This window comes from Carassius auratus, unplaced genomic scaffold, assembly GCF_003368295.1.
Source record: "Carassius auratus strain Wakin unplaced genomic scaffold, ASM336829v1 scaf_tig00032050, whole genome shotgun sequence".
Classification (NCBI taxonomy): domain Eukaryota; kingdom Metazoa; phylum Chordata; class Actinopteri; order Cypriniformes; family Cyprinidae; genus Carassius; species Carassius auratus.
In genome coordinates, this window is record NW_020525971.1 from 126,925 (window position 1) to 139,488 (window position 12,564).

Here is a 12,564-nt window from a genome sequence, read left to right on the forward strand (position 1 = left end):
AATGTCAAATGCACTGCATGCATTCTGCATTAAAAACGTGTATCATGCATTATACATTAATCAAGTGTATTAATGTGATACCTTCTCATAATACTGCAGCTCGTAGTCGAGTATGACCCCATTGGGCTGGTCTGGCTGGGACCAGGAGAGAGTGATGCTGTCAATGGTGCGACTGACCTGATGCATGATAGACACTGTAGAAGGAGCTGGAAAAAAAAGAGGCATATTATATACCGTATTTAAAAAGTAATGCAAATCACCCAGTGGATCAACTTACACATTAAATCTAGCAACAGTGATATTAAAGCACAGATCCTGGTGTGTGATTAAACAGATGTAAATTACACTGTGCCGAATGACATAAACAAAGTGACTAATTTTGTGGTGTGCTGAAAACAAATAAAACCAGTTTGATTTCTACTCGTGGAAACCACAATTATGGTGAACACAACTGGTGTTTTGTGTCTTTGAATTTGCGAATCGTAGAGTTTATTTTTCATCAGCATGCTTGGTAATTGCGGGGGAAAGAGTGTCAAACCTTATATTAGTGTCTCTTTGTGTTGGACTTGTCCAAACTAACTGCTGTAAAAGAAAAAAAAAGAAAGTTCCCCCTTGTTTATTACTGAAATAAACGTTCAGGGTGTTCCTTACGGCCATTAAGAATTAGAGCGTGGCATACCGGGTCAGAAAAACTCAATGGAGTTGCTCGAGAACGCAGTTGGAGATGTATGGGGCTTGGAGAGGCAGAAATTTATGGACCATGCCTTCACCAAGGCTCAGGCCCTTTAAGACATGGGCCTCTCCTCTGGCATGCACTTCTCTATGAAAAAGCCGCTCTGTGGGAAAGCCCGTGGCTGCTATCAGCTTGAGCTTACAGTCTCTGGGGTTGAAGGAGAGCTTAAGTGGCTTATTCATGTGCTTATTTCCTGCTCTCTAGATCACAGAATGACTTGTAAATATTTCTCAAATGCACAGGTGATACAGGTGAAGAGGTCTGAAGATCACTGTTCATTTTCAGCAGTTTTTCTGCCCTAGGGGAATCAGCAATATTTTGGCTTTTAATTAAATGTCATAAAATGAATTGTGTTTTATGATTTAATTGTCTGTTTAGTTCATGTTACTTACAGTATAGGCGTAATATACATACTCCTTAAGACTTAATGTTTAAAATTTTACGTGAAATAATAAATGTTAGCAAAAGTTACAAATAAAATAAAATAATAAAACATAATTAACGTGTCACTTTGTTTATTGCTAAAATTAAATACAATTAAAATAAATCTAATTTGTCTAGGCTGACTTCTGAAAAAAAAAAAACATCCCCCATTTATTAATAAATGCAAAATAAAACAATGGAAAATATTTCAATGTGACTAAATAAAATAATAATAATAATAATAATAATAATAATAATAATAATAATAATAATAATAACAATTTAATAAAATCCATTATGTTCATCTTGACTTCTATACAACGGAGAGTTATCCTGTTTATTACCAAAAAAAATATATATATATATATAAGAAATGCCATTTCTGTTTCTGAATGTTTGCAATATGTGATTTTAATTTACAGTGCACAACAATCTAAAAAAAATTACGATCAGACAATTATGTAATAATTGCTACAGGCCTAGTCTGCGGTGTGGCAGCAGGTGTTCATTTATCCAAACATACTTATTGGAAAACATAGGACATAATGCTGAACAAGCTGTAGTCGTGTTGTCCCAGCCAATTAATAAATATATGCCAGAGGTTAATAAATGGCTTCCCAGGACTCTGAGCACTACAGGAGGGATTGTGAATCCTCTGTCAGTATGCATCGTCGTGCTCAGTCCAGCCCAGAGCTGTGCAATGAAAGACAAGCGACCTGCAGCATCTTGTCAACCTTAATGTTGGTATGCAGAGGACTAATAAGGCAAGCAGTCAGGCTTTCTCAATGGGGAGGGATACATGCATCTTATTAAACATGAATATTTAAATTTAAGGGGATACCAGATTAATTTTTTTAAGCTTTTTTTTTTGCATATAGTCAGGTTTCTGGCGTATGTGCTAGAATAGAAAAGCTGAAAAGAAAACACACAGTTTGTAATGAGCTGTCTGAGACTATGTCATCCAGCGAGCAGTTTCAAGAAACATACCAACTTGTGAAAAATGAGCATCTGATATCCCCTTTAAAGGCTGACATATGCGCTTTGTGTGCTGCATTTTTATCACGTCCAGCCTGTCTCTGGTAATCCAATCTGGGCTAATGCAAACAAAGTCAGAACATGTACAACAGCTCATTAGGGGTGAACATATGCTGATTTGAGAGAGCTGAGTAGGCAGACTGTTGAGGTTTTCTGGTTACTGGGGGATGTTTAACTCATTGTGGAATGACAGCCATCCATCACTGAAAGTTCCAGGGAATCACAGTTGAAATGGAAGGAAAACAGTAGAATCATGGGTAAGAAAGTGACAACTTAAAAAATATCTTAGCTAAGAAAGTGCACTCACAGTCATGATTATCACAGCTAGTAAAATGTCCATTCTACTTTTGCTAAATTCCAGTGTTTACACACAATTGCTCTCTGTAGTACAGTTGATGAGGACTATTTATCTGCAAGCCTAGATGCTTAACGTTTTCCTGGCAGGTGGAGTGTTCAGACACATTGGAACGATCACAGTATGCGCTGCACGTGGTCTCTGAGCGTGAGGTGCAGAAAACATCAGCATGAGGAATAGATAACTGTTGCATATGGGTGCTAAGATGGGATGGAACAGTCATGTTTAAAAGTTGGATGGAATAATAATGAGTTTATAGATACATACATATCCAGATAGTTCAGTGGTTATTTAATCATCACGGTGCTGGGCATCAAAATTTATATGAGCTATTCTACTGAATCTAATATGATAGACACTAGGGTTTTTGCACCCTTTATGACAATTATGCAATAGTTTCTGAAGCCCAATTCCTGCCTTTATGCAAGTATATCTTTACTTCGACGTCTACAAGATCTATTATAAATAATATATTGGGTTTACCGAGTTAATTCCACTCATATACGTTTACTGGTCTTTAATGTGGCATGGTCTTGCATGTAAAAAAAATATATATATTGAGCTCTGCTCCAATTGAAGCTGGTAAATAAGTGCCTCTTAGCCATTATAACTACAGCCAGCCACGTCATGCTGGATTCTATCTCAGAATCTTAAAAAATACTATGCACAAAATTCCAAACAATAAAATGCATAAATGTGAAAAATGTTTTAACGTTAATTAAAGGTGACAGTAAAGACTTTAGATTGTTAAAACAAAATGTTTTTTAAATAAATTTGGTTCTTTTGAACTTTCCATTGATCTAAGAATGCTGAAAAATGCACAATCTTGCGAAGTTGTGTTGTAGTCAGTGATGCTCTCTATACTGCACATTGAATATCTTATTTACATCATCCTAACCAATCAAAAGCTGTATATATTTAGATGTATGCAGATATTTTTCACTTGCTGTAAGTGTTTTTTGAGTAATAAATGGAAAGCAAATAATTCTTGTATTGCTTTATTCTATTTACTCAAAGGATCTCCAATTTGATCAATCTCCCTTTTCATAATTCATTAAGTATCAATGGCTAAAAAGTAACCATTACTCTGAGTAGAATTTGTTTATGCTTAGTTTTACGTTAATCTTGAGTACCTATGGAGTAGTACTACATTCTTCATATCTCAAAGTGTTTTTAGTTATATCTGATTTATTAAAGACATATACAGGTGCACTACTTCTCTCTGGAAACAGTCGAGCTCCTAGAAGTGTGCCGTGATCCACGAACATGCAAAGATTTGCATAGCGACTGACTGTGACATCGACATAAATAAACAGGAACAAAAACGTTATTGACTTAAATTAACTATGGCTAAAAAGTTCCAGCAATATACATTCGATCCAGAATCGGATCCCGACATATTCCAAAACCTGAATGAAGCACCGGTGGGCGTGCTTTTGCTCTTGCTCTGATTGTGTGGGCACAATTCTTTCTGGAGAAATGCACATTCAAGGAAACCCGCCTTTTATGAATTCATACAGGGCCATACTCGAAAAAAAAAAAAAAGAAACTTTCCAAGCCTTATACAAAACCTGCAGGAGTGTCTTTGGCACAGAAATACTTTGTCATACTCCCAACTCGTTTTTTGAAATGTAATCATGTTTAGTATGAGAATCCAACTCCTACAGTGTATAATGAGTGCATGAAATTATCCCCTTTAAGTACTTTTTAACATATGTACTTTCACTTGTAATTGAGTATTATGTCATTAATGTAACAGTACTCAGACTTGAGTACAAAATTTTCAGTACTCCACCACTGACAGTGAGTGAGCAAAGAATGTGTACCCAAAAGCTTGGATTAATCATCATATAAAAGTCTCTGACTGATGTGGAATGTTCTCTCAGTCCCATTGGCTCTTCATTATGGGTCTGTATAATAGGTTTGGGAGGCATGTGGATCTCATTTGGAGCTGAGTTGTGGTGCGGAAGAGAGACATAGTGATTTGGTAATGTTGGTAGAAGTAGCCCTTGCAGGTCAGTGCTTATAAATTTTGTCCACCCCATTGACTCCTCTAGGTCCCTTAATGGGAAAACTTCCCCAAAGTGCAAGTTTTTCCCAGAACAATCTGACAGCAGCTGCTGTTCTTCTCCTGCGCGGGAACGTACACTGTGAGTATCCCCTATTTATGAAACTCATGTCAAAGAGAGCCAGAAAGGAGGGGAAGAACCCACTACATTTGCATGTAAAAATAAAAATAAAAAAGAGGTAGAGAGAAACAGTGCGTCTGGCAGGCGTCCCTATTTCCCATCTTTATTGGATTGAGGGTTTATGTCTCCACAGAGTACAGAATTCCAGTGCCGTAAAGCAGCGCACCCCTCTTTCAGTGCTTCAAGCTTTAAACTACCTGCACTGGAAAAGATTGAAACATTGATGTACTCATATACACACCATAAGCTGATTTAAAAATAGGCACTTCAGCGTCTTAAGAAGATTGCAGACACTTACAGAGAGTTTGAGTCTAATCTGAAGCCCTCTGTACAGTTTCAATGCTCTAAGAACTCTGGTGTTTAGAGAACACCTGGGTAAGTCTGCAAATGGCAGCTGTCCAATGACGTGCATTAGAATTCATTCTTTTATGCATATATGCATATGATGTATATCGACTGCCATCTGACAGATCTCACGATCTTCTCAGACAACCAGAGGTCTGTTGGCACATCATATCTAAACAAAGGAACCTGTTCAACTCTTGTTCTTTCTGTTTACAGAGATAAGGACAAATTATATTGACTCCCTCGATTTTATTATCCTGCCATGATTTATTTGGGTCAAGACGTCATATTTAAAACGGTTAATCTCAACTTGAATTTATGAATTTAATTGCATGCCATCTCTGAGCCTCATTAAACATCTGAGAATAGAACTACAAGCACTTTTGTGTACAACTGAATTTTGTTAATACTGATTTCATTTGATTGATAACTTATTCTTCTGATTAGTTTTTTTTTTATTCTATTGTTTTAATAATAATAATAAAAAACTTATAAAGTTAATTTTTTTTCAATTTGACATAAAAAAAATAAAATTGCATTTGTTGCAAAATGGCATTACAAAGGTAAAAAAAAACACACATAATTCCCCTGTAGGTCATTTTAAGGAGTCAAATATCACCTCTTCATGGGAAGGCTAATTTTTTATTAATCAGAAAGACTGCTGTACTCCTAAAAAGAAAAGTAACCGTAGATCCCCGAAAGGTTGTTTGTTGTATATTTTAAAGCCTCTGTGATTTTCAGGGTCACATCAAACAGGGGTTTTACACAAATTACACTAGATATTTGTTTATTCTTATCTGCCTTTTTAAACATTTTAGAACATCATGAATAAATACTCCACTTCCAGCAATAAATCAATATGTCTAATTAAGCTTTGCACCTGTCACTGCGGTACTTTGCTAATCCAGAATGATTACAGCAAAATACACTGTTCGTTGTAAACATTATTGGCCGTGATTAAATGAAAGTGATTTAAGCACAGAATCCATGTTATTTTTTATTTTGATGCATACACAAAATGTTTTTAAGCATCAAAGCATTAAGCAATTTCCAAGCTTTCAAATTTACAACATTGCACTTATATTATCGTTTTTCCGGTACACATGCATAATGAAATGGATATTTTATGCACTGGTCACTGCATAGTCAACAGCTCCAGCAGCCTGCCCTGCATACTTAAGAAGGCCTTTTCCCCTGGCTAATGCAAATGACACAGCCCTTGCTTTCCACCACTGACACCTGATGTGATTAGTATGCAACAGCATGTGACGGGACGGGAGCTGTGAATTTGGACTTTGCCAGTGCTCCAGGTGTCTGGTGTAGTCTCTTGACCGGCTGCCCCCTGACCCCACCTGGCACCTTCCATATGTGCCCTCTCTGCCACCTTCTGTCACAGTGCTCCCACATCGGCCACCCGCTTTATATTTATGATGCATGGCATGAAAAGGGGAGCCTTCTCGGGGAAAGATCAATGTCCGAGGTGAAAAAAAACAGCACAGGCTATTTCTTCAGCATTACAGGTGGCAATCTACATCCATCTGAATGCCTTACCAAAGTACTCACAAACTGAATATCGAAATAGACGTCAATCTCGGCATTAAGTTCAAGAAAGTAAAGTACAAGAGTGCACTTCTCAATTACATGGCAATACAATCATCTAGCTCACTATTGCCACTTTCTCCGGAGGCTGCCGGTGGCATCACTGTCTCTGGTGGCCCGGCGGGAGTTCGCTAAAGCAATTCTGCAGATAATTAAGTCATAAATCTTCCACCAGCACCCGACAGCGCCCGAGCCAGATTACCAGACCCATCTCTTCATAATGTAATTCAGTCATACAATGATTCCCCCATCTGATAAGGAACCAATTCATTTTCTCAGGTATTAAGCAAAGGCTGACACATGTGGTACTCCTCACCTTTGGCTAATGAAATGGATAAACAAACTGTATCTGGGGTGTATAATGCTGAATTACGCAATAGAGTAACGGAGTGAGCTGGCAGACGGAAATGGCATATGGGTCGGTCGTTTATCTTGGTGTGCCAAACTCTGAAACAGAAAGATACTGCCTGGGAGCTAAAGTTGCCAGGAGTTTGCCGTGATAGGCAACAACTGTTACACACAAACAGCGTTAGACTGGAAACATGCTAAGCAAAAATCTGACCATCTGTGTATATATATATATATATATATATATATATATATATATATATATTAGGGTGGTTAATCTGTCTGATTTCCCGATTCGATTCGATTACGATTATTGAAGTCCCGATTCGATTACAGTCGATTTTCGATTATTAACGATTCTCCATTAGCGATTATTGATTTTCCGTTTCACAACAGTAAGTAGTAAACAAACTGTGTAAATCATTACTAATAAATGGTAGAAACAAACCGAATGCATGTAGCGGTTGGGATTTTCAGTTTCTACATGCAGCAGGCACTCTGATTCCATGTATGGGGCACATATATATTATTCATATGACACACAAACACAAGTAGACAAGACCGGTTTAGTTCAAAATCTATGCCCCGTGTCACATCACCTCTGCTTCTGCTATGAGCAGCGCGGCCAGATCTGCCTCGCGCACGCGCCGAGTGTGCACAGCTCGGACTACTGTCAGTGTCATTGCTACTCTCCACCTTGCCTCCTAACTGTCCTATGAATACTTCGACCTCGTCTAATATACCCAGAGGCATTAGACAAAGTCTCCACTACAATACTGTCACCGCGATTGCGGAGAGGTGCGGTCAGAAGAGAAGACAAATATACATGTCTAGCGCGGAAAAAATCTCCCGCCTCATCCCCGCAACAATAACACGCCTGCTAATTTCGCAATGAACACTCCGACCCCTGCAAACATTGTTCACACTTCTGACATTTGGCAAAGGACAATTTACATTGGGCAAAGGATTCACCGTTTGTGCTTGGTGTAGGGCTATACTTTCAGTATCACCGTCATCTTCTGAATGCAGATATTCCCCTTCAGAATCAGTGTCCGCGAATAGAAGTCCCAACACTTCATTGCGGGTTTATTGAAGCTTTATTGATGCCATTAGATAATAATAATAATAATAATGATAATAATAATAATCTAATGCCAATACTCGCTGACGTTGACAACATTGGTCAGATAAAATGGCTCACTCTCACACTAGCTCCGCTTTTTTTCGCACTGATTCAATGCGCTCTCGAAGAATTTGTTAAGGAGCATGACGTTTTTTGAGTCAGAGATTAAGTATTACATGTCAGGTGCAGGGGAGGTCGCGTGAAATTTGACACCCTATTTGACAAAATCGGCCGTTTTATTCAGTGCCGTAACTCGACCCTGGCACCAAGAGGGCTAGAGCTCCTGCCATGAAAACCAAAATGAATCCACTCGCTTGCTTTGAGCCCAGATGGAGCTGGGTGGATCGGTTGGTTGCTCGTTCCTGTTTTTTCCATTTTACACACCTGCTCTGGCTGCTTGCTAACTGGAACTGGGCGCGTTCGTGACGTTCAACTCCCGGTATAAATTGTTCACAAAATAAAATAATGCAAAAAAAAAAAAAATCGATTTTTGAAAATTTAATAATCGATTCATACTCGTCCATAACATAATCGCGATTAATCAATAATCGATTTTTTTCACCACCCCTAATATATATATATATATACACACACACACACCGTATTTTTCGGACTATAAGTCACACCTTAGTATAAATCGCATCAGTCCAAAAATACGTCATGATGAGGAAAAAATATATATAAGTCGCACTGGACTATAAGTCGCATTTATTTAGAACCAAGAACCAAGAGTAAACATTACCATCTACAGCCACCAGAGGGCGCTCTACGCTGCTCAGTGTAGACTACAGGAGCACTGAGCAGCATAGAGCGCCCTCTCGTGGCTGGAGAAGGTAATGTTTTCTCTTGGTTCATCTCTCTTGGTTCATGTAAAATTAATTTTGATAAATAAGTCGCACCTGACTATAAGTCGCAGGACCAGCCAAACTATGAAAAAAAGTGTGACTTATAGTCCGGAAAATACGGTAAATACATTGTTTCCATCGATAGCTGTTATAAGATAAATGTACCACATACTGTAAATTTTACGCAAACATTTAAAACAGTTCTGAAAACATTCATTAAACTTCATTAAACAATTTTTACAGCGAGGCACTGAATTCAGGACATGGCAAATGAAGTAAAGCTCAACCACATGGTTCTTAGTAAATATCGTTGACAGAATTGTTGATATTTAATTTCCATTGATCCATCTCTGCATGGGGAAGAACAGAAATATGTATAAAGTAGGGATGCACCGGTTGACCGGCCATAAATCGGTTTTTGGTCTTTTTCCGGCCGATTTTTCCGGAAGTGTGCTCGCGTGCACAGAGTCACAGACTACATTATAATCGTTCGCTATGTCATTTGTGTGGAAGTATTTCGAAATCTGCGCGAGGGACACAGGCAGCCGATCAGTACTGGAAGTGCAGAGCTTCATGTCTGAGGCACAGATAGCAGGAAGCGATCAGCCGTTGGTGTAGTGGTGTACAAATAAGAGTCTTTCCTGCGCACTGAAGCTGCACGAGGATATCTGTACCGGTCCGCGCCCTGAACACGCGTGGACCGTGAAGAGAAGTTCAGCTCAACTTCTCACGTGTTGGATGAGAAACGAAACGGACTAAACTGTGACAAAACTTAAATGTTTTTATTATTATTATTATTATTATTATTAGAACTTGCATACACGTTTGAAAAGCCAGAAATAAACGTCAGTTCTGCATTAGGATGATTATTTTTATTTTACCTTAAAATTACATTTATTTATTTGCTTATTTATTTGATTTAAAAATCACCTGCTGTAGCACACTCAAAAAAAGTGTTCATTCATCCAATTAAAATATTTTAGGGTAATGATTCACATCTATATTTTTTTACTTGAGACAATAAGTTATTTATTTTTCATTGGCTCAAGTAAAAAAATATAGTGAATCTTTACCCTAATTTTTTTTTTTAATTGGATGAATGAAACTTTGTATCTTTGTTTTATTCGCACAAACATTATTTGATTTTAACATTTTGGAAAATGTATTTATATAGCATACTTTTATTTAGTCTCACTGGTAAAGAACTTTTTTTTTTTTTTTTTTAACCTAAAATACTGAATGCTGATTAGGAAACATCTCATTGAATGTGTGTTGATTGTGTTGGTTGGATTGTAGAACTATGCAGTTGTTGTCTTTAATTTCACATGGTTACAGTTAATCTTTTAATTTAAGGCCAGTTCTATGTAGTTTCAACCCAATTCAAAAACCAAAGCTAAATGCTGATGTCTGTACCATCTATGTTTGTATTGAATGTAGGCTACTTACTGTGCAGTTAATGCTGTTAATTTCAGATGGTTTCAGATGGAATCGGCCATGAAAAATCATGATCGGTGCATCCCTAGTATAAAGTGAAACTGACTGAGCCATGTGGCTCTTTGAATGACCCCTTGAGTGGCACTTCCTAAGTACTTTCTGACTGCAGGCAAATCACAAATCGCAGGTGATCTGTCACACACTGCTCGGATAAAACTTTCAGAAGAAAGTGACACCTGGGCGGATGTTTTCTATCCTTGCCCTGATAAATGCCAGTCTCAAATGCATGTGTGGAGTCAGTTTGTGTTTACTTGATGACTGATTAACCTTACATGCCCTGTTGATGCAGAACTGCAAGGGACAAGGGAGGAAAGCCAAGTAGAAGGGAAAGATAGAAACTATCTTTGTGTCTCCAGCTGCCTGACACAGACGTGCACTATTACTATAGCTGCCCAGAGCTCAAGGCCTTCATTCCAGTTTGCCTCTGTAAAATTGGCTCAATAAAACATTGTGCCTTTCTTCAATATGGCTTTGTTAAGCTTTCTGGTGAAAAATTACTAAACCAATGAAGGCAAAGCATGCAGTTTTTGTTTAGACCTCTAAGGGACACTGATCCAGATTGCCTTTTCTGTTGATTATCATCACACTATTATGTTCAAGGACACTTAAGCCACTTAATGTATGCACATCACTGTATTACAACAAATTATAAAACCAAGTGATTCAAAACCCTTAAAATTAGAGGTTGGCAGATATAAAAAAAAAAAAAATCAGGGAAAAATGGCAGAAGGAAGTGAACCAAACAGTTTTTGCAGCTTTGCTCACTACTACATTCTGGGTCAATGCACAGAACAACACCAACCTGATACTTAGTGGGCAGTCCAGTCATAACTTATCAAGATCTGGAAAAGAACTTTCCAAGGCCGAGATCATAACACTCACTCCATAATAGCAGTGTTTACGGATTGTTCATCCCTTAATAAGTGTGCACGAGGACAGTTTAAGCCCATGATGTATCACACATAAATATAACTCGCGACCATACAGCATACAAACATTCTGAGTTTTGCTCCCTTTGTCTGCTGTGCTTTTGGCCATTTGAGATGAGCTTCAACTGTATTGTGTGTGAGATTGTGATGGACAGTGTGAAAAGGCCTTCCTGAAGTTGCTGAAAACAATGCCTGAGAACAGAGAGAGAATACTGAGAGAACCGAAAATAGGAATTTCAATTCATCTGTCTATTGCAAATCCCATCATCCAGTCTAAGATCTAAAAGGGGGCCACTCGCATAAGAAAACAAATACTTTTAACGGCAATCACTTCTTATTTTCTTGTTTGCTTCACTTGCAGAACATACCTCTCCTGTTCAGCAGCCAGGCTTCAAAACTTGCTTAATTGATGCTTGCAAATGGACACGGCGAAAATGCGCACACAAAACTACTGCGTGTACAAAATGAGAAGGGGAAGCTCTAAGCCACCTTTGCTAATGAGGGGTGACAAGATGTTTATGTAACCCCAAAGCCCTCCAATCCAGATGAAATTAAAGGCCCGGACAGCCTGACCCAGGCGCCTCAGTCCTAGTGCCCTGTCCCAGCGAGCTGGAGTGAGTACTTTCACAGCTCCCCCTGATGGAGGTCCTGGGCTGCTAATCCAATGTGACAGGTGGAGCGGGGGAAGAACGTCCCAACAGCAGGGAGGGACCCCAGAACGAAGAAAGCATGGGTTAGAGCAGGGCACTGTCAAATGAAAACATATGGAAAACAATCTTTCTATAAAAATTATAGAAAAGCAATAGTAATTAATTATGTAAAAGGTATTAAAGGAGCCATATCGCCATATCTTTTGAAATAAAATTAAGTATTCTAAGAAGACCAAGTCTAAAATGTCAAATAAAGTGGTTGAGTCAGTTCATTCACTGAAACGTTATCACAGCTTAACTATTTAACATTATTTTTTATTAATTCTGGATATTTACAAACAATTTAATTAACTTACAGCCAACCTCTCAAATGCACATTAATGCATGAAAGATTTACATATAAACCCATACATTCAGCAACATGGCCCACCTTGATGTACCACTTAGGTTAGCAAACGACAGCAACAATAATCATGATCATCATCACAATCATTTA

The 12,564-nt window shown here is 38.2% G+C and overlaps 1 protein-coding gene across 1 annotated transcript in view; it reads right to left on the bottom strand.

The window, feature by feature from the left end:
- Window positions 1-12,564, bottom strand: part of LOC113080796 (ephrin type-B receptor 2) — a 73,454-nt gene that overhangs the window by 18,044 nt on the left and 42,846 nt on the right. Inside the window, exon 5 of the mRNA XM_026252847.1 lies at window positions 82-206. Coding sequence (XP_026108632.1) covers window positions 82-206 — 125 coding nt within the window. The remainder of the gene's footprint in view (window positions 1-81; window positions 207-12,564) is intronic.